General features: G+C 50.1%; 1 protein-coding gene across 1 annotated transcript in view; it reads right to left on the bottom strand.

Moving 5' to 3' along the window:
* Positions 1-23,055, bottom strand: part of LOC134406628 (maestro heat-like repeat family member 5) — a 72,053-nt gene extending 48,998 nt beyond the window's left edge. The window contains exons 1-8 of the mRNA XM_063138146.1: positions 23,044-23,055; positions 22,805-22,922; positions 20,470-20,624; positions 16,692-16,820; positions 10,744-10,903; positions 10,272-10,327; positions 8,794-8,901; positions 4,617-4,733 (exon numbers count right to left, since the gene is read on the bottom strand). Of these exons, the coding sequence (XP_062994216.1) occupies positions 4,617-4,733; positions 8,794-8,901; positions 10,272-10,327; positions 10,744-10,903; positions 16,692-16,820; positions 20,470-20,624; positions 22,805-22,922; positions 23,044-23,055 (855 nt within the window). The remainder of the gene's footprint in view (positions 1-4,616; positions 4,734-8,793; positions 8,902-10,271; positions 10,328-10,743; positions 10,904-16,691; positions 16,821-20,469; positions 20,625-22,804; positions 22,923-23,043) is intronic.
* Positions 23,056-23,962: the final 907 nt, after the last annotated feature.

The following is a 23,962-nucleotide window of genomic DNA, read 5'->3' as shown; positions in this document are numbered from 1 at the left end:
TAACCTGTTGGGTATTTTATTGTGGTTTTAATTTTTGTGAACCGCCCAGAGAGCTTCGGCTATTGGGCGGTATAAAAATGTAATAAATAAATAAATAAATAAATAATGGCCTGGTCAGAAACTCGCCAGGAGCTCTTGCACTTCCTCCCACCAAGGAGTTGGAGCAACCTGGGAAATGGTGGAATATCTTCAGGCTCCTTCTTACCGGTTTCCCCCCACCTCACCCCACCCATGGCCATTGTGGTTCATGGCTTTTCCGGCATGCTTTACACGCTGTCATTGCCATGCAGCTGCTGTCTCACTCCTCCTCCCCCTTTTCCTGGTATTATTTGGGGATGAGGAAAATGCGGTATTCTTGTGGTCACGCAATGAAACTGCCATCGCCTCCCTGTGTTATTCCTGCCATCGCGCTACGTCCCACTTCGTGTAGGCGGGTGTTGAGCGGTGCGGTGTTGACATTGCTAGGGACGAGGATCGGGTGGGAGTGTTTCCTCCTTTGACCTATTGCCCCGTCTCCTTTTTGCTCTTGGGAGGTGCATCCTACTGGTGTTTCACTAGTACATGGTGGAGCCCAGCTGTGCTAAGCTCCATGTCTCAGGGATGCCTAAGCAGATGGGCAGTGGGGCCAGGGTTGCGGGGGCGGGGGGGGGGGAGAGCAGTGGTGGCGGCTGCAGCGGCCCCTTCATGATGCAGGCAAAACATGAACACCTGCTCCCCCTTCCCACTCAATCCGGTGTATTCTCAAGTGAGAAAAGTGCTACTGCTGGTTTTTACCAGGAGCAATACTGACTTGTGCACATGGGGGGGGGGGGGGAGGGACGAAGGGGGGGGGTTTAAGTGCGGAATCCCCTCTCGCATCTAAGAGATCAGCCTGGCCGTTTTCTTTCCGGTACTCCCTGGAAGTCCGTCGCTCGATCCTCCCAGGGCACCCTCAGCCCCCAAACACTTGGAAGGTGGGGCTTCCCACGCTTTCTGATCCAAGACCATTGATGCAGAGGGGACGGTTTAATCCTGCCCCTGGTGAGCTGAGAGAGGTAAGTGATTGGGGAGCGGGGAAGATAAATAAATTTGTCAGGAGTCTGGAGAGCAGGCGTGTGTCCAAAAGCCTCTTGTCCTCCAGCCCCTTTCTGTCCGCTCTGGGACCCGGCCCTTGGGGGCACACAGATGGGACAGATCATTCCCTTGTGAAATTTGGTTTGCCGGCAGCAGATCCTCCCTGCAGGGGTGGGGGACCCATTAAACGGTCTGCCCCCAGAGACTGATGGAATCTGAAGGGTTCCTGAATGCTCTGGGGGATTTTCCAGCTGATAGGGCTGGCAATTCGGCCGAGGCCTTGGTCTCACGATGGAATGGTGAGACGGGACAGGCCAACGATGCAATCGCTCCCAAGCACCCACTCCAGTGCTGTGGAGCCCGTAATTCCCCTGGGTTTACAGAAGATCTACGGGCAATGGAACAGGCTGGACGACAGCTAGAGTGCTGGTGGCGTAGGTCTCGGAGGGAATACGACAGAAGATCAGCAAAGACTCTCCGTTGTTGTGCCTATTACGCGGCAGTGAGGAGGGCAAAAGAATCTTACTCTGCCTTCTCAATCTGATCCTCAAAATGCCACCCAGCAGAATTATTCCAGGTGGTGAAGAGCCTGTTGGGAGGAGGCTTGGGCTCTGGGAAACCAGAATTGGAACCCTCGGTAACCTGCTGTGATAAATTTGCTAGGCACTTCGAGGAGAAAATTGCTCGTGCTCACTCAGAAGTTGATGCCACAGTTATCGCAGAGCCTGGGGAGGTGTACAGTGCCCCGTTGAATCATGTTTTTTGGGATCAGTTCCATTTGTTGACAAGACACTTGAATCAGTCCGTCCCACCCCATGTAAGCTTGACCCTTGCCCATCCTGGCTAATTCTATCTAGCAGAGGTGGATTGGTTGGGTGGGTCCAGGGGGTGGTAAATGCCTCCCTCTGTCAGGGAGTGGTGCCTGCTGCCTTGAAAGAGGCTGCAGTGCGCCCTCTCCTGAAGAGGCCCTCCCAGAGGTATGTGAGAACTACCGCCCCATCGCTAATATCCCCTTTTTGGGCAAGGTGCTTGAGCGGGTGGCGGCCGGGCAACTTCAGACGTTCTTGGAAGAAACGGATTATCTGGACCCTTCTCAGTCTGGTTTCAGGCCAGGGCACGGCACTGAAACAGCCTTGGAGGCTCTGACTGACAACCTACTCCAGATGAAAGGGTGGGTCCTACCCTGTTGATCTTCCTGGATCTCTCGGCGGCTTTTGATACCATTGATCATGGTATCTTACTGGATCGGCTCTGCGAGATGGGAGTAGGAGGCACTGTGTTACAGTGGTTCTGCTCCTACTTGTGGGACCGATCCCAGAGAGTGGAATTGGGGGATTCCTGTTCCACCGTATGGCAATTAAGCTGTGGGGTACCACAGGGTTCTATTCTATCCCCCATGCTGTTCTATATGAAGCCGTTGGGTGAGGTCATTAGGGGTTTGGGGGTTGGGTGCCATCAGTATGCTGATGATACTCAGCTCTACTTCTCCTTGTCGTCGGAGTCAGCTGGGGCTGTGAAGGTGCTGGACCAGTGCCTGGAGGCTGTAATGGGCTGGATGAGGGCCAATAAACTGAAGCTGAATCCTGATAAGACGGAAGCTCTGTGGATTGGTGGTTCCCGAGTCTGGGAATTGGGTAAGTGACCTGTTCTGGAGGAGGTGGCGCTCCTTCTGAAGGAGCAGGTACGTAGCTTGGGAGTACTCCTAGACCCATCATTGTCACTGGAGGCCCAGGTGGACTCTGTGGCATGGAGTACTTGGGGTCAGCTTCGGCTGATCCGCCAGCTACAGCCTTTCCTGGACAGGGACAACCTAGCCACAGTATTGCATGCACTGGTAACTTCCTGATTAGACTATTGCAATGCACTCTACATAGGGCTGCCCTTGAAGATGATGAGGAAGTTGCAGCTAGTGCAGCAGCTAGACTGCTGGCGGGTACATCTTACAGAGACCACATAACACTGGTCTTAAAGGAACTGCACTGGCTGCCTCTACGCTTCTGGTCGGAATTCAAGGTGTTGGTAATGACGTTGAAAGCCCTAAACGGCTTGGGACTCGATACTTGAGAGAGCACCTCTCCTTATATATGCCTGCCTGACCTGAGATCTGTTGGAGAAGCCCTTCTCCGCATCCCACCAATGCAACATCTATGCTAGGATGGGACACGGGAGAGGGCTTTCTCTGTGGTGGCACCCCCACTGTGGAATGCCCTCCCCTTGGAGGCCCGACTGGCGCCAACACTGGTTTTATTCCGGCGCCAAGTGAAAACATGGCTTTTTAACAAAGCCTTTGATGGTTAAACTCACAAAGATGGCACATTGTTTTAACTGTTTTAACTGCTTTTACTGCTTTTAAATTATATATTGTTTTAACTTGGTTCATGGTTTAATTTGTTTTTAACTGTACATATTTATAGTTTTATACTGTATGCTTTTATCTGTACGCCGCTCTGAGATCTTAATGATATAGGGTGGGATCTTACTGTTTTAAATAAGTAAACAATAAATAAATAAATCAGGGGAAGGATGACGCAAGAGAGTCATGGGATTTCCAAAGCAGAAGCAAGGGCGAATTTATCCCCCCACCCCAGCAATGAAACCTACTTTGTGCATGGGCATTCAAGCTTTTCTCTGGCACTACTTGGCAAAAGCCTTTCCCCTATTCTGTAGGAAGTGGAAATGCACACAACTGCTACGCCACCCCCCGCCCAGACGAGGGACTGCCGCCAGACCCAGAGGAACCTGAGCCTTTGGGAGAGGTGGTTGCAGAGACATCCCTGTCAGGAGAAAGGGAGCCTGTCTTTGAGGCAGAGGCTGAGAAAACCCCTGACCCCCAGGAGTGTTGTCCCCGCAAGCAACAGGCTCGTAGGCCTCTGGATAGGAAGCTCTGATGGCTACAGCTGAGCTCTGGGTGGAGTCCAGCAGGTCTGGGGCTTGAGAGCCTTCACTGAAAACCCAGCCAACGTTGGAACAACCTGGTCCATCCTGCCTCTACTGTGTACTTTGCCTCCTGAACCATGCCTGTGATTGATGCTCAGTTTCTGGACCTTTTGGACTGCCTAATGACCCTGGTTCTGGACTGTGTAATGTACCAGACTGATTCACTGTGTTTGACCTCTTGCCTGTGAGGGTGGCCACTCCTGTTGTTGCCTGATCCTCTCGTCTAACTGCCTGCCTGTGTTCTGACCGCTGCCTGGATTTAGACCACGGCTGTTGTAATCTGAACCCCCTCAGCCGATCGATCATCTGTAGGCCTGTTTGCTGACTCCACTGCATTTAGAGCTTGCTACAGCCAAAGTAGGACAACAACGCTGAGAAGAGGCTCCTTTGTCCCAGGAGGAGAACCCTGATGGTGGGAGGTCCCCTCCTGTGGGCTTGCCCCACCTGAAGGTTCTCTCCCTTGCCATTCCACACTCCACCTCGCAACACCCTGGGCTATTTTGTCTCACTTGTTCCAGGTCTGGAATAGGCTGGAGGTGTGAGGCTCTGTCTACCAATAGGGCCCCATTCTCTTTCCCAGGAGAAGAGCAGGTGTGTCATTGTCACCGGCATCATCACCATCTCACCATTGCTTCCAAAGGTCCTCGGTGGGACAGGGGCAGGATACTGCAAAGTTGCTCTTGGACTAACTGAGAGTCATCTGAGGTACGCAGGATGGCTCCATAGTACTGGTAGAGGAAGATCTGTAGGAGGAAGAAGGAGGAGGAGGACCAGATCAGGCACCTGGATATAAAAAAACTAGAGGTTGAAACACATCAGAGGACCTTACCTGGAGGACCTTCTCTTCTGTTGCTCCCAGACTGTGGAATGGCCTGCCGGAGAAGACTCATCAACTTAACAGTCTTTTAGCATTTAAGAAAGCTATAAAGACTGATCTATTCCGGCAAGCCTATCCAGTGGAATTTTAGGATGTTTTTAGACTGTTTTAGTAATGTATACTATGTTTTTAATTCAGTTTTATGTATTTTATACTTATTGTTGTTCCCTGCCTCAATCCAAACAGAGAGGTGGGTAAGAATTTTTTTTTTTTTATTATTATTATTATTATTATTATTATTATTATTATTATTATTATTATTGGTCTTTTCAGCAATAAATTCATTTGTAGCCTCTGAGACTATTCTCTCTCTGTGTATTCATAGAATCATAGAATAGCAGAGTTGGAAGGGGCCTACAAGGCCATTGAGTCCAACCCCCTGCTCAATGCAGGAATCCACCCTAAAGCATCCCTGACGGATGGTTGTCCAGCTGCCTCTTGAAGGCCTCTAGTGTGGGAGAGCCCACAACCTCCCTAGGTAACTGGTTCCATTGTCGTACTGCTCTAACAGTCAGGAAGTTTTTCCTGATGTCCAGCTGGAATCTGGCTTCCTTTAACTTGAGCCCGTTATTCCGTGTCCTGCACTCTGGGAGGATCGAGAAGAGATCCTGGCCCTCCTCTGTGTGACAACCTTTTAAGTATTTGAAGAGTGCTCTCATGTCTCCCCTCTATCTTCTCTTCTCCAGGCTAAACATGCCCAGTTCTTTCAGTCTCTCTTCATAGGGCTTTGTTTCCAGACCCCTGATCATCCTGGTTGCCCTCCTCTGAACACGCTCCAGCTTGTCTGCATCCTTCTGGAGCGTGTTCAGAGGAGGGCAACTAGGATGATCAGGGGTCTGGAAACAAAGCCCTATGAAGAGAGACTGAAAGAACTGGGCATGTTCATCTTGGACCTCCACCTGCCACCTTGCACCTTTAGCTGGGCAATGCCCAGACACCCGGTCAGAGAGCATGAAGGTGTCCTGCTGCTCCTGCTGTCGGCTCTTGGAGGCACAAGATGGAGCAGGCAACTGGATCAGGAGCAGCACCACTGGTGCCAGCTGGGACTGGCAGTGGATTCCAGTCCTGCAGCTAAAGTGGAAACCCAACTACCCCAGCAGCCCTGACTGGGAGCAACTGGCAGGATGAATCGACATGCCAAGAAAGCCTTTCTGGATGCTCCAGCTTACTACGGGCAGCACCTCCGCTTTGACACAAGGAGCCAGTTGGGAATGGCTCCCCTGGTCTCCCTATTCACTAGACGAGCCTGAGGGACTCTCCTCGGAGTTAAAGGGCAGTGGCACCTCCTGGATGGATATGAGTGGGCCCCAGCGCAAAAGGACACGGACTCTCAAGTCACTGTAGCTGGAGGCTTTGGGCTCCAAGGGCTCCAAGGGCTCCTGGCCCTCTCTCTGCCTTTAGGGGCGCTTCGTTCTTCAATTGCCCGGCTCTTTTAAGAAGGATCTTGTTAGCTGTTCCAAAAGCGTCAGTCCACAATCATGTCACACATCATCCCACAGGGGTACTAAGGGAGCCCGGCCTCTTTATTCCTTAAAAGATGTCACTAACACAATCAGAGGAGAACATGGACCTTTGACACCCAGAGCTAGAGTAAGAGGTATCACCACAGTTCAAGTCTATAACTTAGTCTCCTTTTTGGGTTCAAGGGAAGGAAGCAATGGAATAGGAAGGCTAAAGCTGCGAATCAGCCGAGGCTAGCGAGGGATGCTAAAAGCAACAAAAAATCTTTCTTCAGGAACGGGCATAGTAAAAGACAGGAAAGACATGGTGGTTCAGCTACTCAACAAGGATGGCAAACTGATAACAGATGACAAAGAAAAATCCGAAGTGCTCAATTCCTACCTTGGTTCAGTTTTCTCCCAAAAGCAGATCTATGACCCCGCCCCCCGGGCAAAAATGTACAAGCTGAAGGGGCAAGATTGAAGCTTGAGACTGATAAACAAGTGGTCACGGAACACCTAATTTCTTTGAATGAGTTCAGATCTCCAGGTCCCAATGAATGGCATCCTAGAGTAATAAAAGAACTGGCAGAAGAACCCTCAGAACCACTGACTATTGTCTTTGTGAAATCATGGAAGACGGGTGAAGTGCTGGATGATGGAAGGAGGGTTAATGTTGTCCATACCTTCAAAAAGGGCAAAAAGGAGGAACCTGGCAAATACAGCTCAGTCAGTCTGACATCCATCCCTGGGAAATTTTTGGAGCAGTTTATAAAACAATGCATTGATTACTAGAAGCCACCATGGACTTGTCAATAACAAATCCTGCCAAACCAATCTGATCACATCCTTGTGGACTGTGGGAATGCTGTAGACATAATATATCTTGACTTCAGCAAAGCTTTTGACAAAGTACCACATGACATTCTGATTAGCAAACTAGCTAAAAGTGGGCTAGATGGAACAACTATTAGGTGGATCCACAGTTGGCTACAGAATCGGACTCAAAGAGTACTTATCAATGGAACTTTTTCAAACTGGGGGGAGGTAATGAGCGGGGTACCACAGGGCTCAGTCCTGTGATCAGTGCTCTTCAACATTGTTATTAATGACTTGGACGAGGAGGTGCAGGAAATGTTTATCAAATCTGCAGATGACATAAAATTGGATGGGATAGCTAACACCCTTGGAATTGTTGTAGATCACAAACTGAATATGAGCCAACAGTGTGATGTGGCTGCAAAAAAAGCAAATGCTATTTTGGGCTGCATTCATAGACATATAGCTTCCAAATTGCGCGAGGTACTGGTTCCCCTCTATTCAGCACTGATTAGGCCTCATCTTGAGTATTGCATCCAGTTCTGGACACCACACTTCAAGAAGGATGCAGATAAGCTGGAGGGGGTTCAGAGGAGGGCAACGATAATGATCAGGGGTCTGGAAACAAAGCCCTATGTGGAGAGACTGAAAGAACTGGGCAGGTTTAGCCTGGAGAAGAGAAGACTGAGAGGAGACATGAGAGCACTCTTCCAATACTTGAAAGGTTGTCACACAGAGGAAGGGCAGGATCTCTTCTCGATCCTCCCAGAGTGCAGGACACAGAATAATGGACTGAAGTTACAGGAAGCCAGATTCTGGCTGAACACCAGGAAAAACCTCCATACTGTTAGAGCAGTACCACAATGGAACCAGTGACCTAGGGAGGTTGTGGGCTCTCCCACTCTAGAGGCATTCAAGAGGCAGCTGGACAGCCGTCTGTCAGAGATGCTTTAGTGTGGATTCCTGCACTGAGCAGTGGGTTGGACTCGATGGCCTTATAGGCCCCTTCTGGCTCTACTATTCTATGTTTCTATGAGAGATTATTCACTATTTTCTGCTCAAGTCCAAAATACATTTTCAAACTAGAAGCAGATAATCTTGTCTACAATTCCCCGCCTCCCCGCCCCGGTGTGTGGGGACTAGCTGGGGCTTCTCAGTGATCAAGGGTGCTGCAGACCAGATCCCACCAGAACAGCTTCTCTGCAAATAAGGACTGGGGATTTTCTTTTTATTCTCTTATTTTATACCAAATTGAGATGAACAAACAGAGCACAATTTTCTGCTGATGCAACTGACTGAGAGGGAAGGCCTAACTACTACTGACAAAAAGCATGGCAGTACTTCCAGTTTCACTTTCCTGGGGAAAACACACACACCACGAATCCTTTAGAGTGTCAGCAAGGGACCAGCATTCTTCACACACAGTATCTTAGTCCTTCTACTGCTGTTATTACTATGATTATAATAATACAATCCCCAGACTTGAGAACCTCCATGAGATACCTTCTCTAAGGGTAGCCAGCACAGAACTGACCGTGGTTACCCCCGCCAAACCTTGCTGACATCACGGAAGGCAGAGAGCCGCATCTCCCACAAACATCGTGGCTAGCAGCCGGCGGGCCCTCCTCCTGGGGCCCAGAGAGCAGAACGCTAGATGCAGCTACTCACCTTTTCAGGGCTTTGGCTGTCGCATTTTGTGTCCCCTTTCACTAGCTCCTGATGGAGTTCCTGAAAGCAAGCCTTATCCGTGACGTCGATCAAGAGCCGCTCCACAAACTGTCAGGAAGAAGTGGGGGAATCAGGCCAACCGCTTGCTGGGTCCGGCTGAGGCTCGTCCAGCTCAGCAGTTGGCCTCCGGAGGTGGTGACGCCCAGCAAGGGACGAATGCCCCAAGCGTGGGCCGAGGCCACAAAATGGGGCTCACAGGTGGGGATGTTCTTATGGCAGACATCTCCTACGCCCAAGGCGTCGTTTCCACACGCATCTTTCCTTCCTCTCGCTGGGCAGATAAAGGTCTTGTGCACTCTGGGTCCAATGATGGCTACAGTGGTTTTCTAGGGTCACCAGCCAAAAATGGTGGGAGAAGAAAACAGGCACTAAAGCAACTGCTGCAGCTAAGCCTCTTCTGCCCCGAGGGAAGGAAGGAAGGAAGGAAGGAAGATGTCAAGATACCTTTTTCGGCATAAAGTACGCTACTATCTTCAAGTGAGTCCCCCTCCCCGCTGCCCACAGTGATCAGCTCAGACGCCTCAAAGGCTGCAGCTCACAAGGAGAGCACAAGGCTGGACAACCACCTGTCAGGGATGCTTTAGGGTGGATTCCTGCCTTGAGCAGGGCGTTGGACTCGATGGCCTTGGAGGCCCCTTCCAACTCTGCTATTCTATGCTTCTAGGCTTCTCCCCATCACATGGCCACTAAAGCAGCAGCAGCAGCAGCAGCAAGCTGAGGGCGGGTGGTTTCCCTTCATTCCATCTCCTTCCCTGGCCTGATCTCTTCAAATCCGATCACCTGTGGCTTGGTCCTGTCTTGCATCCATCTCTGCCAGCAAAGAACACCTCTCCTACTAGCCCGTGGGGGTGGGGGGTGGGGACACGCGCTATGGAGGAGGGAAGCCTCGGGGGACAAGCGATGAACGCAGCGGAATGCCTCTCCGTGGTTGGCCGTCTACGCTGACTTCCGATGGAGTGGCTGGCTGGCTGTGGGGCGCACGTGGAGTGGGAAGCAGGAAGAGACCTTGGCTCCCCCCCCCCCGCATCAGCTGCTCCTCAGCCGGAGGATGCTGGGGGGCACTTCAAGCAGGGGCCACCCCAGCAAACATCCCCTCTGGGCCTCCCTTATTCCTACCACCCACCCACCCACCCTCATGCCACCTCCATTCAGTTGTGCCCAAAGGAATCTGCTCGCCTTAGCGGGTGGTGGTGGTGTCCCCAAGTCACATAGCACGAAACTCCAATGGGCTCAGAACTGTGGTGAGGGACGGAGACCATTGCAAGCCCTCGCTGGCCATGGCAATGCAGGAGGACTCAGCGATGCACCCGCCTCCCGCCTGTGCCCGCTAATAACTCCTGGCCCCTTTTCCAAGGTGGGAAAAAGCCCAGGCCAGATTCAGTGGGAACCTGGCCAAGGAAGAAGAGCCCTCACCATACCTCCACCAGCTTCCGCTCCCACACGTCGATCTTGAAGGTGTCACTCTCGGTGAAAGCTGTGCAGGTGAGGAAGGGAATCGTTCAGGGCCAAGGTGCGCAACAGAGATTATGGGTGGCCTTAGATGGTTCTGTGGAGAAGGGGCCTTCCTTTCCAGCATAGGCTCAATGCTGATGGCACTCTACAAGCTTATGGCTCAAGGATTTACAAAGTCAGAGCTCAAACGTCCAACGTGCCCGTTGGACTGTGCAAAATAAATATGCCTGCTGATACAGCAGGCGGACCCTTGGCTGAGCTGCTGTGCCAGGCCCACTGGGCTGCACAGGCATTTCACAGCCTGTCCCCGCCTGCCACCCCAGCTTCCTCGGAGCAACCCTGATCCCAAACAGAGGAGGCCCTTTGAATTAGATCAACCCTGTTCCCACGACAAGCGGACTCAGCGCAAGGGTCTCTGGGAGAATGGTGGGTTTGTACCTTTGTTTGCCAGTTTCCCCAAGACACAGAGGATGCTACGGTACGGGAGCACCCGGCCTCGGAAGCCCTCCAGGAGCTTGGTCAACACGTCTGCCGGGAAGTGGCTCCACAAGGCCACCAGGATGTCACCAGCCGCGTCCTGATACAGGTCCTGAAGATCCTGCAGCAACCGGGGGGGGGGGGAGGCAGAAGCGTCACGCTGGGGCAATCTGAGAGTTGCACGCACTGCCGGCACTGGCAGCACCCGCCTCTCATGTCTGCTCTTGCCAGCAATGGCTTCTCCTGAGCAACGGAGTCGGGTGGAACGTGGCACAGCAATAGCCACAGCGCCGCTCCTCTGAGTGGACGGGACTCTTGCCCTGCTGGAGTGGCGGAGTCACACTAGCCTATTCCTTTCCTAACCACATTCTTAGGCTACCCAATTATCAAAACATATTTTATTGGCTTACAATAAAAGATGAAACTATCAAAGATACCAATAAGACTAGAAAGCCATAAAATCTAACACAGCCTATAACCAGTCACTATAGCAAACTCACCAGAAATTTCAAAACTTCAGAAAATATCTATAGTCACCAAAAGTGTTTTTGTTTTTTTTAACATTAGAAGCTTAAAAAGTTTAGAGGCAAAAGCACAACACAGGTGCCAGGCAGGAATTTGGGAAAGGGATTCCCTAACTTGGTGTCACCACTGAAAATAGACACTTGCCCGGGGTGGGGTGGGGAAGGGGGGCACTGATGCCCGGAAGCCCCAGAAGCTCCGCTGCTTTGCTTGGGTTTGCTTTGGAAGGGTCGGCCCACTCTGGCTGGAAAAGGCGGCACCTCAGGCTTAGGAGGAGGGTCCCTGGAGAAAGGCTGGCCGGCAGGTGCTGCCCCTTTCTGCACGGTGGCTTTGGCCTGATTCCCCGCTCGAGCAATGACTGAAACTCCATCCAGACAAGACAGAGGTGCTCTGGGTCAGTCGAAGCAAGGGGCCCTGAGCTCTGGGGAGCCCCATCAGTCCCGTCTCCCCATGACTGTACGTCTCACTGGGCAGGGAGGGCAGGAAGCAACGACCGGCCCTGACTGGGTATTCCTGGGGGAGGCACCAGCTCACAGGCACGGAATGCCCTCCATGAGCCTCTGGAGAAGAACTTCTTCATACAGCACACAAAGTCAATTGTGGACGTTGCTATCACAAGTTGTAGTGATGGCCTGCCAACTTGCATGTCTTGAAATCCATGGAGGAGGAGGAAGAGGAGGAGGAGGAGGAGGCGGCGGCGGCTATCCATGGCTTGCAGTCAGGATGGCTGCACATTACCTCCAGTACTGGAGGCAGGATTTCTCTCCATCCAGGTTTCTGGGGAATGCAGGTGGGAGGGTGCTATTCACCCGTGTCTTCCTAGCAAGCTTCGCACTGGGGCACCTGGCTGGCCACTGTGCAAACCGAATGATGGGCTAGACAGGCCTTTGGTCTGATCCAGCATGGCTTTTAAGAACATCATTAGAGGAACTGGCATGAAGTAATGGTCAAAATGACCTGGATAGTATTCAAAGAGAGAATGCTGATATAAAGGCCAATCACTCAGGCCAAAAAGATATTTGAGTAATGAACAGGTATGAGGCTGTCTTATTATTCCAGGTCAAAAGTGTACTTAAAATTTCTGCTTATCAATTAATGAGCAAAAAATATTGTGTAAGGAATACACATCAAAAAGCTTGTCTAGAAAAAAATATAGACTGAAGTTTAATTAGCAAATTTTGAGTAAAGAGTTATCTTCTGGAAGGTATAATTAAAAATTGATGTCATCAAGCCAGAAAGGTGTACGTGAAACACCTAGATGAACATTCCAATTTTTAAAGGAATGTTTAACAACAATGAGATGTAAGCCCTAATTTATGGGACAGTTGATAACATTAGTTATGAGGTAACTTCTACACAAAAAATTGTATAAATACATGCTGATTTCAGAATACAGGAGCTTCTTGCTAGAAGCATATTGGGGCCTTGCTAGACCTGCCGGGATAAGCCGGCAGGGAGGCGGGGCGACGGCGTGCAAACTTTAACGCGCGCCGCCCAGCCTCCTAGACGCACAACGCGCAGGGACGACGGAAGCCCTGCAGCGCCGGCCATTTTTTAAAAAGTTTAAAGGGGCCACGTGCGCCCGAAGACTGCGGAGAAGGTAAGGGTTTTTTATTAGTTAACCCCCCCATCCGCTCCTGATCCCTTCCTGATCTTTCTCTCCCTCCATGTCCCGTGTGTCATCTCCCCTCCTTTTCCCTCCGTGCGTGTGTGTGTGTCCTGTGTCATCTCCCCTCCTTTTCCCTCCGTGTGTGTGTGTGTGTGTGTGTGTGTCCTGTGTCGTCTCCCCTCCTTTTCCCTCCGTGCGTGTGTGTGTGTCCTGTGTCATCTCCCCTCCTTTTCCCTCCGTGTGTGTGTGTGTGTGTGTCCTGTGTCGTCTCCCCTCCTTTTCCCTCCGTGCGTGTGTGTGTGTCCTGTGTCATCTCCCCTCCTTTTCCCTCCGTGTGTGTGTGTGTGTGTGTCCTGTGTTGTCTCCCCTCCTTTTCCCTCCGTGTGTGTGTGTGTGTGTGTCCTGTGTCGTCTCCCCTCCTTTTCCCTCCGTGCGTGTGTGTGTGTCCTGTGTCATCTCCCCTCCTTTTCCCTCCGTGTGTGTGTGTGTGTGTGTCCTGTGTCATCTCCCCTCCTTTTCCCTCCGTGTGTGTGTGTGTGTGTGTCCTGTGTCGTCTCCCCTCCTTTTCCCTCCGTGCGTGTGTGTGTGTCCTGTGTCATCTCCCCTCCTTTTCCCTCCGTGTGTGTGTGTGTGTGTGTGTGTCCTGTGTCATCTCCCCTCCTTTTCCCTCCGTGTGTGTGTGTGTGTGTGTCCTGTGTCGTCTCCCCTCCTTTTCCCTCCGTGCGTGTGTGTGTGTCCTGTGTCATCTCCCCTCCTTTTCCCTCCGTGTGTGTGTGTGTGTGTCCTGTGTTGTCTCCCCTCCTTTTCCCTCCGTGCGTGTGTGTGTGTGTGTGTGTGTCCTGTGTTGTCTCCCCTCCTTTTCCCTCCCGGGATCTCCCCGGCCGATGGGCACAGCGCTCAGCGCTGTGGCCAGTCCGCGGCTTTTTGTGGCTACTCGTGAGTAAGCGATTAGCCGCAAAAAGCCACGGAAGTCCCTAGACCTTCCCCAGCTCCGGCCTCAGGCCGGAGCTGGGGAAAAGGCGCGCCATAAGCGAATTCGCTTATGGCGCATTGGAGAAGGCCTCAGCGCGGCCTGTCTCCGGATTCCCCTGTGCGTCATCTGGACGCACAGCAGGGAAGCCGGGACAGAAGGCGCGCTAAGGCCTCGTCTAGGAAGGCCCTTGGTTGCAGTAAAAAGATTGGAGTAAAAGGACTTTCAGAGAAAATGCAGCTTCTCAAGAGGGAAGTGGCTGGATGGCTGTGGACTGGCCACGATGTGGCAAAGGGCCTCAAGCTGCTCTCCTTTCGCACCCAATCGCGGGTGTCGATCGCCCCCTGGTGAATCTCAGATATACCTGCTCAAGTTTGGGAAACAAGCTAGTTGGATGGAGCGGGAAGAAGAGCCTCACTCTATATTTCATAGAATCATAGAATAGCAAAGTTGGAAGGGGCTTACAAGGCCATCAAGTCCAACCCCCTGCTCAATGCAGGAATCCATCCTAAAGCATCCCTGACAGATGGTTGTCAGCTGCCTCTTGAAGGCCTCTAGTGTGGGAGAGCCCACAACCTCACCAGGCAACTGATTCCATTGTCGTACTGCTCTAACAGTCAGGAGGTTTTTCCTGATGTCCAGCTGGAATCTGGCTTCCTTTATCTTGAGCCCGTTATTCCGTGTCCTGCACTCTGGGAGGATCGAGAAGAGATCCTGGCCCTCCTCTGTGTGACAACCTTTTAAGTATTTGAAGAGTGCTCTCATGTCTCCCCTCCATCTTCTCTTCTCCAGGCTAAACATGCCCAGTTCCTTCAGTCTCTCTTCATAGGGCTTTGTTTCCAGACCCCTGATCATCCTGGTTGCCCTCCTCTGAACACACTCCAGCTTGTCTGCGTCCTTCTTGAAGTGTGGAGCCCAGAACTGGACGCAATAGAGAGGAACCAGTACCTCATGTGTTTTGGAAGCTATACTTCTATTAATGCAGCCCAAAATAGCATTTGCCTTTCTTGCACCCATATTGCACTGTTGGCTCATATTCAGCTTGTGATCTACAACAATTCCAAGATCCTTCTCGTTTGTAGTATTGCTGAGCCAAGTATCCCCCATCTTGTAACTGCCTTTGGTTTCTATTTCCTAAATTTAGAACTTGGCATTTGTTCCTATTAAATTTCATTCTGTTGTTTTCAGCCCAGCACTCCAGCCTATCAAGATCATGTTGAAGTTTGTTTCTGTCTTCCAGGATATTAGCTATCCCACCCAATTTGGTGTCATCTGCAAATTTGATAAGCGTTCCCTGCACCTCCTTGTCCAAATCATTAATAAATTTTTTGAAGAGCACTGGGCCCAGGATTGAGCCCTGCGGTACCCCACTCGTTGCCTCTCCCCAGTTTGAGAAGGTTCCATTGATAAGTACTCTTTGAGTCCGATTCTGTAGCCAACTGTGAACCCACCTAATAGTTGTTGCATCTAGCCCGCTTTTAGCTAGTTTGTTAATCAGAATATCATGGGGCACTTTGTCAAAAGCTTTGCTGAAGTCAAGATATATGACATCCACAGCATTCCCACAGTTCACAAGGGAGGTTACCCGATCAAAAAAAGAGATCAAATTAGTCTGACAGGACTTGTTCCTGACAAATCCATATTGGCTTCTAGTGATCACCGCATTGATTTCAAGGTGTTTACAGATTTTCTTTATAAACTGCTCCAGAATTTTCCCAGGGATGGATGTCAGACTGGCTGGTCTGTAGTTCCCAGGTTCCTCTTTTTTGCCCTTTTTGAAGATAGGGACAACGTTAGCCCTCCTCCAGTCGTCCCGCACCTCACCCGTCTTCCATGATTTTGCAAAGATAATAGACAAAGGTTCTGAGAGTTCTTCCGCTAGCTCCTTCATTACTCTAGGATGCAGTTCATCGGGCCCTGGAGATTTGAACTCATTCAAGGAAATTAGGTGTTCTTTGACCATTTGTTTATCAATCTCAAATTGCAATCCTGCCCCCTCAACTTCTGCTTCACTTTCTCCAGGGGGGTCATAGACCCGCTTTTGGGAGAAGACCGAGGCAAAGTAGGAATTGAGCACTTCAGCCTTTTCTTTGTCATCTGTTATCAATTTGCCATCCTCATTAAGCAGTTGAACCACCATTTCTTTCCTCTGTCTTTTCCTACTCACGTATCTGAAGAAAGCCTTTTTATTGCTTTTAGCATCCCTCGCTAATCTCAGCTCATTCTGAGCTTTAGCCTTCCTGATGCCATTTTGGCACTTCTGCTCCACTTGTCTGTACTCTTCTTTTGTAGCCTGGCCTTCCTTCCACTTCCTATATGCATCCTTTTTTGTTTTCAGGTCATCTCTAAGCTTTTTGTGGAGCCACATTGCTTTCCTCTGTTGTCTTCTATCTTTTCCCCTTGTTGGAATTGTTTGTAACTGTGCCTTTAAAATTTCCTTTTTTAAATACTCCCACCCATCCTGCACTCCTTTTCTCATTAGGCTCCCTTGCCACGGGACCTTACTTATCATAGTTCTGAGTTTATTAAAATCAGCTTTCCTAAAATCCAGAGTACGTGTATGGCTACGCTCGACTTTTGTCTCCTTCATAATCAAGATTTCAAGTATGACGTGGTCACTTTCCCCCAGAGTTCCCGTAACTGCCACTTTATCCACTAAGTCATCCCTATTGGTCAATAACAAGTCAAGGATTGCTGATCCTCTAGTTCCTTCCTCCACTTTCTGTAGGAGAAAGCTATCACCCACACATGTCAGGAATTTCTTGGAAGGGCCGCTTTTGGCATCTGTTTTGTCATCTTGGCTCTTACCGTGGTCCTCAGCATATCTTCAGCGGCCAGTTTGATGAGGACGTTAGCCAGTTTGTAGTCTATGCTACTGGCTGACTTGATCACAGCTTGCAGGATCTGATTAATGCACAAGCGATGCTTTGGAGAAATCTACAGAATGGAAGGGAACGCAAAAGGGAAACAACAGGGTTATGTGAAGTGCTGTGGGTGGGGACACACAGACACACAGACACACAGAAGGTACAGCAAAATCCTGAAGCCCAGTACTGGGTTCATTTAAAATCACCCTGCAAAAAAGAACATCGGTCTGAGCACAAGCCTTATTATTATTATTATTATTATTATTATTATTATTATTATTGTTGTTATTATTATTATTTTATTACATTTCTATACTGTCCAATAACTAAAGCTCTCTGGGGGTTCACATGATAAAATGCAAATATTAAAACCTTAAAATGCAACATGATGCAACTTTCAAACATTTGAAGAATTTCCAAATCAATGCACACAGAGGATAAACCAAAGAGCCCCAATGTGAGCATAAACCTCATAGTATCACAGATAACTGAACCATAACAGTTGAAAGGGGTCTTGGTGGCCATCTAGTCCAACCCCCTGTTAACACAGGCAATCTTCATCCGAAATCTACCCTCCTGTAACTTAGACCTGTTAGATCGAGTTCTGTCCTCCGGAGCATCAGAGAACAGAGTCCCAGCTGCATTCAGGTCTTTGAAGACCGTGCTATCCTGCCACCCTCCCCCCCTCCCCTGCAAGCTAAACATACCCAGTTCTTTCCACCTTGCCTCCTAGGACTTGTTTCCTAACCCTCTGGGTTTTTCCCCATGGTCTCAGCATGGTCCATTGGCCACTGATCTTGCCAACATGCCTCTCCTTAAATCGCTACACAGGCTCCCTGTCTGCTGCCGGATCCAGCCCAAACCCTTTGCCCTGACCTCCAAGGCCATGCATGGCCTAGCCCCCACCCCGCCATCTCTCCCACTGTCTCTCTTTCAGGCATGCCTGTGAAGGTCTCTCCCTCAGCTGTCCAAAGGTCTCCTGCTGCTGCCTCAAAAGACCCTACCCTTTCTCCCTCTGTGTCCTGTCTTACGCCTGGAGTTGCCCCCACTCTTAAGAACACTTGAGATACCACCACTGTTGCTTCCTTTTATGGATGGTTTCCTCCCAGGGCAAATAGCGCTCCTGTCCCTCTGATTCAGGTCAGGACTGTGACGAAGTCCAACTGTGAAGGCCCCACCTAGCATGGTTCCAACTGGGCTCTCCTTCTTCCCACAGCTTTTATTTATTTGGGGTGTGTTTTGTGCTTTTTAAATCAAGCAAAATCTAATGATGCACACAGAATCAAGGCACAGTAGAGTCGGAAGGGGCCTATAAGGCATCACCTTATGTCTAGCTTGTAATATCCGGTTCTTTTCTTGTTCGGGGCTTGCAGGACTGGGCACAGCAAGCCATGGATGAGTCCCACCCCTTTACTGGTCTGAAAGGTTTTACTCTAATATGGAATTTTGAACTTAAAGAATGGAGCTGGGTTATTATGGTCTTGAGTAACAGCTGATGCTTTGATGGATTCGCCCCCCGCCCCCAAACAGCTGCACGTATTGGCCGCATGCAAGCAAACTCCTCGCGCTGAGTTTAGCTACTCTGCTGGCCTGGAGGAGGAGCAGACCCAGAGCCATCCCAGCTGCAATCGATGGTGCTAAGCCAGTGCGCAGGCGCTCTCATGCGCGCATCCCACCCAAACAGGGCCAGCCCTCTCAAGAGGCAGGGTGACCCCCTACGTGGCGGAGCGGGAGGAGCAGCACATGGTGCACTCCCCCTCCCCACCAGGAGGGGTCCCCACTGCTCTTCACTGGAGCGAGGTGGTGGCACTAGCAGGTGGTCCAGAGACCCCCGCCAGCCCTGCTCACCCCTGGTGGCCAATACCGCGGCTGGTGAGGCTCCTCCAGCAGCTGCCCACCCTCCTTTTCTCTCTCAGGGCATCCTCCAAGTGAGGCAGAAGGTGGGTGGCTGCTCTGGGGGACCTGCCCCCCTCTGGCTCCTTTTAAGAGCCCACTTGGAGAGAGCCAGTGGGCAGGTGGGTGGGCAGGCAGGCAGGCAGGCAGGCGGGCTCTCTGGAGGGCCACTTTGGCTGCAAGAGTGACTGCCGTGGCTCTCCAGGAAGCAGGCGCTTTGGCTCGCTCAGAGGGGTTACATGGAGCCAAAGGGAGGGAGGACAGCCACTGCAGGGGGGTTGTGACCACAGGGGCAGCCGCTGGGGGTGCCCAGTGGTGCCTCCTCACTTCAGGTGGCGGGAGGGCTTGTGCTTCTGCTGCACCCACACCCTTGCCCAGTGCAGCGGGGCAGCACTCTGGGCATGCCCCGCTCTGAGGAGGGGAAGGGGCTGATTCGGCGCTTCTGCTGCCCCGGTCCTTCATGGGTGGATCAAGGTGTCCCTCTCTAGCTCATTGGACCAGCAGTGGATGCCACAGCCCCTCGGAAAGAGAAGTTTTCATTTGCCCCCACAAGACCTCAGGCACACCAACGCCTTCTGGCAAGAGTGCACAAGGGTAGGCCCCACACCTCGAAACGGGGTTGGACTGATTCTTCTGATCAGCAGGGACACCATCCCAAGCAGATCTCTATGAACTGGTGTGTGTCAGGGGGATTCTCCCATGGGCCGATGAATTCCAGTGAGACCCTGAGCCCAGGACATGTGCTAGTATGATGAAACCGGCTCTACTTCATTAGTGTTACATGGTGGAGCCAGTCGTCCTTAAAACCTGGGTTTGCAGAGCCTGGAAAAACATACTTCTGGGTAGGGGTGGGGTAGAACCAAAGTCATCCATGAGAAAGGCTTATTGCCCACTCCTCTCCAGGCTCCCCCTGCTACATTGTAGGAATGGGAATGGGAATGAACTAATGCGGCAGATCTCTATTTTTATAAACCGGAGATGCGCAGCTGGTAACAGCAAAGTAAAGAATATAAGCTCCCTCCAGAAATGCACAGCATCAGAGAAGCAAAGTAGGACAGCATCAGAGAATCTAAATAACAATGGAATGGGCTAGAAAAAGGACTGAGGAGGGTGAAGGGGCAGCCCCACTCCTTGAGTGCACCCTCCACCCCAAATTCGCCCCACTCTAGCAAACTGTCACTGAGTTATAACTTCCTACCTTATTTACTCTAAACATCAGAGAAGCGAAGCGAAGTAACACAACATCAGAGAAGCGAAGTAAGGCAGCCATAAGGAAGTGCCTAATGAAGGCTCCCAATGGAATGGGCTAGGAAAAGGACTGATAAGGGGAGGGGCACCTGCATCCCTTGAACATGTCACAGTCAGGTTACAGAGGCACACCCAGGATTTAATGCAGGCGAGCGGGGGCACATGGCACAGCAAGCGCATGGAAGCTGCTTCAACTAAAAGGAACACAGTAAAATGACTCTGTGATAGTGATACTGTGGTTTTCCAAGGTGGACGCCGCTGGTTGGGTGCGTGCTGGCCACGGCATCATGTGGCGCCAAGCACCACACCATGCACCCAAGCAGCCCTATGGACACAGCCCCCCAGTTGCCAAGGAAGAAGCTGACCATCCCTCTTTTTTGAGGGACCTTCCCACTAGATATGGGATAGGAATTGGCCCAAGAGAAAGTCAGGATGAGAACGGAAAACATAGACAGTGAGATGGTCTGAGATGTCATGCGTCTGCCCTCTAATCCCCAATTCACTTTTGAGCAGCATTAAAACAAACAGGCAAAGAACCAGCTGAAAGAGGCCCAAAGCGCGCCAAAGGGGGCCCCTACCTTGTGGATGCTCTGGCGGTACTTGCAGATGGCCCGCAGGACCCCGGCCACCTTGGTCTCAGCCAAGGCACACAGGTTGTCTGTGGACTCTTGTGCCAGGGAAGGGCCATTTCCTTCTCTGAGATTCCTCAAGCTGATAAAACAGATCTGTGATTCTGCCAAAGAGGAAGAACAGAGCTTAGGTCAGCAAATGGTACATACTGTAGCCACCAAGATGAATAGAGATAGCCTTAGCTCTTCCTCCATGAATTTGTCCAGTCCCCTTTTAAAGCCATCCCAATTTGTGGCTATCACGACATCTCATAGTTTAACCATGTGCTGTTTGAAGAAGGCCTTCCTTTGGTCTGTTCAGAATCTCCCACCATCTGGCTTCACTGGATGACCCTGCTGGGTTCTAGTATCATCAGAGAGAGAGTAAAACTTACCCACTTTTCTACACTGCACATACTTAAACACCCCCCTACCATGTTCCCCCTCAATTGCATTTTCCTAAATCAAACAGCCCCAAATATTTTAACTTTTCTCCAGCTCTACAATATTTTTCTTGGGGTGCAGTGACCAGGACATAGTGACCATGTTCACACCATTATGAGAATGCCAGTTTTATTTTCAGTTCCTCTCCTAATAATCCCTAGCATGGAGTCCACCTTTTTTCACAGCTGCTGCACACATCAGGCTGGCATTTTGATTGAGCTTGTCCACCATGACCTGGTCAGTTTCCTGGTCCGTTTCTCCTTTAGTGTCATCTGCAGACTTGGCCCTGCCCTTGCTCACCCCCTTACCCCTGATAATTTGTGAACAAGTTAAAAAGCAAAGGCCCCAACACAGATCCTTGGGGGAGGGGGGACCCCACTGTTTACACACACACACACACACACACACACACACACACACACAGTGTGAAAACTGAGCATTTCTTCTATTCTCTGCTTCCTCATATTTAACTAGACGCCAGTCCTTAAGGCAAATACCCGACTGCAAACTGATAGTCAATTTTGCCGTTTCTTTGAGCCACCTTGGAATTTTTTTATGAGTGAATCAATAAAAGTTCTATAATCACAAGATTTGCCTTTCTGAATCAGAACAAGCTGAAGGTCTACTTAGCCTAGTATAGAGACACAGGCTACAAAGACAGCATCATGTCTGTGATTTTGTATGGTTCTTTTTTGGGGACCTCTTGAACGACTGCAAATGTGGCGTTATTCTACCACTCTTCTTTAGTAATAAAAAAATCTAGGAGGTTTGTATTGGCTTTAGGTTTGATAGTTGCCACCTTGAATGAATGAATACATGAATGAATAAAAAGTTACAACTCAGACCTATTGAAAGCAGTAGAACACATCCAAGTGATCATCATCAGTCCCTGTGAGACTGGACCTTCTGTGCAGAGATTGAAATGGGAATTCAAAATCACAGTAGACACGGGCTGAACCCCACCCTTGGGCAGAGTGCTTATTAAGACAGAGCCAAATGCCTCTGGCCCAATTGATTCTGGGGTGAGAGTCTTGACCAAAGGGTGTGTGTGTGTGTTGGCAGTTTCTGGTAGCTACAGACCACGTTGACAGTAGGATAGCTAAAAAATGAGGCATGTTTGCTGTGGTGAGATAACTTCTTGACATCCAAAATTCCAGTCTAATTGACTTCTCATCTTTATCCATTTGACCCAAACCCAGGGGAAACCCTGCAATAATGAAAAGACACGGGCGTTTCTGCTAGACTCTCTACTTCCTTTGCCTGCTCCCAAGCACAGCCTGCACCACTGAGCAGCACAGAGCGGTGCAGGGTCCCAGCCAAAGGTCCAATCTTGCTTTGGTGCAGGAACTGCAATTGGTTGCAAATGCTGCAGCTGGATTACTGACAGGGACTGGGTATGAAACACACATATACGCCAGTCTTGAAACAGCCGCAACGGCTCCTAGACAATTCCCAGGTGCAGTTGTGGTATCAGCCTTATTTCCCCCCTGACAATTTTAATTCTGCTTTCATAGGCTACGTTGCTTGCTGTCTTCTAATTTTTGTTGTTACTGCTCATTGAGTTTGTTATTTTTGACATTCTTATTGTAAGTCGCTCTGAGAACCTCTAGATTGGCACACAGGAGATCAATACATAAATAATGGGGGAAATGGTGACTCCTGCTTGTTGCCTCACAGAGGGATCCCGGGCCCTTGGGCTAGCTGAGGCCTCCCGCAGGCCAGGAACTGCCTGCCGCCTTCCTGTTGAACCACTGCCTAACCACGTGGGTGCTCCCTTCCTCTTCCTGTGGGAGCCCTGTGCCCACGATCCTTTAAGCACGGAGCCTCCTTGACCTCTTCTCAGTCCCCACAAGAGTCTCACCATTTTCATCCAGCTCCTCCTTCTGAGGCTTGGCCTTTTCTTTTTGCTGGGAGCTGTCTGTGCTTCTGCTGCACTCCTCTTCATGGTGACAAATCCTGTTCTTCCTATGCCTGACTCTCTTGAAGAATGAGCGGAGCCTGAAACAAAATTGAGACATTAAATGGGCCTTTCTTGGCAAGGGATCACATTTCTAAAAGATTAATTAGAGGTTTCCAAAATCCTCCATGTTGTAAACTGACAGTAAAGGTCATCGTAGCTTTCAAGAGAAACCGAAATAGGCTGGTGGGACTGCAGGGCAGGCAGGCGAACCCAGTAAGGTATCAATACTAATTTATGGAGCCCTCGTTGTTCAGTTGTGCAATAGATGTAAGATCAGGCTAAAGCCATGTTTGTGCTAGGGATGGCCTAGCAAGGGCTGACCAGCATAAACTTCCCCGGTAACGAGGGAGCCAGGTTTGGAGGGCACTATCCCGCTACGTACAATTTTACTTTTGTGGTTCTTGTCATTATTGCAAATCCTTCTCTGCTGTGGCAACCCAGTTATGGAAGGCTCTCCCCTGGGAGGCCCAACTGGTCCAGACGCTAGCTTCGTTTCGGTGCCAAGTTAAAATGTGGCTTTTTATCAATGCCTTTGAGGGCTAATTTCCCTAAAGCTGCATGCAGTTTTATTTGGGTTTTACTGGTATTTGTTAATGGTTTAATACATGTTTAGCTGTGTAATTTATGTATCGTTTTATACTGTTTGAATTGATATTATCTGTACGCCGCCGAGATCTCAATAATATAGGCTGGGATACAAATATTTTAATACATACATACATAAAGCCCTTCGCTTCTCTCCAAGTAGACCAGCTAGGCCTGAACTTCTACCAATCTGTTCCAGCCAGGATTTTATTTACCGGCTGGGTTCTATGAAGACTGATAACTTTATAGAACCTATCTATAGGGGTGGGGGGACTTATTAATTATAAGGCAGGAAGGCTTAAAACGCAAACTAGTCTAGACTTCAGTGGTTTAGACGCATCAACGCAACTTCACAACCTATCAAACAGATCTTAAACAGAGGTTAACACTCCCCCTTTTTTGTGTGGGCACAGACACTGTGGGCGCAGCACAGCACACAATCAAGCGTATCTAAATCCTGTTAAAACAAACGGG

Source organism: Elgaria multicarinata, chromosome 11 (genome assembly GCF_023053635.1).
Source record: "Elgaria multicarinata webbii isolate HBS135686 ecotype San Diego chromosome 11, rElgMul1.1.pri, whole genome shotgun sequence".
Lineage (NCBI taxonomy): Eukaryota > Metazoa > Chordata > Lepidosauria > Squamata > Anguidae > Elgaria > Elgaria multicarinata.
The sequence above is the reverse complement of the archived record's forward strand: the minus strand, read 5'-3'. Positions and strand labels throughout refer to the sequence as shown.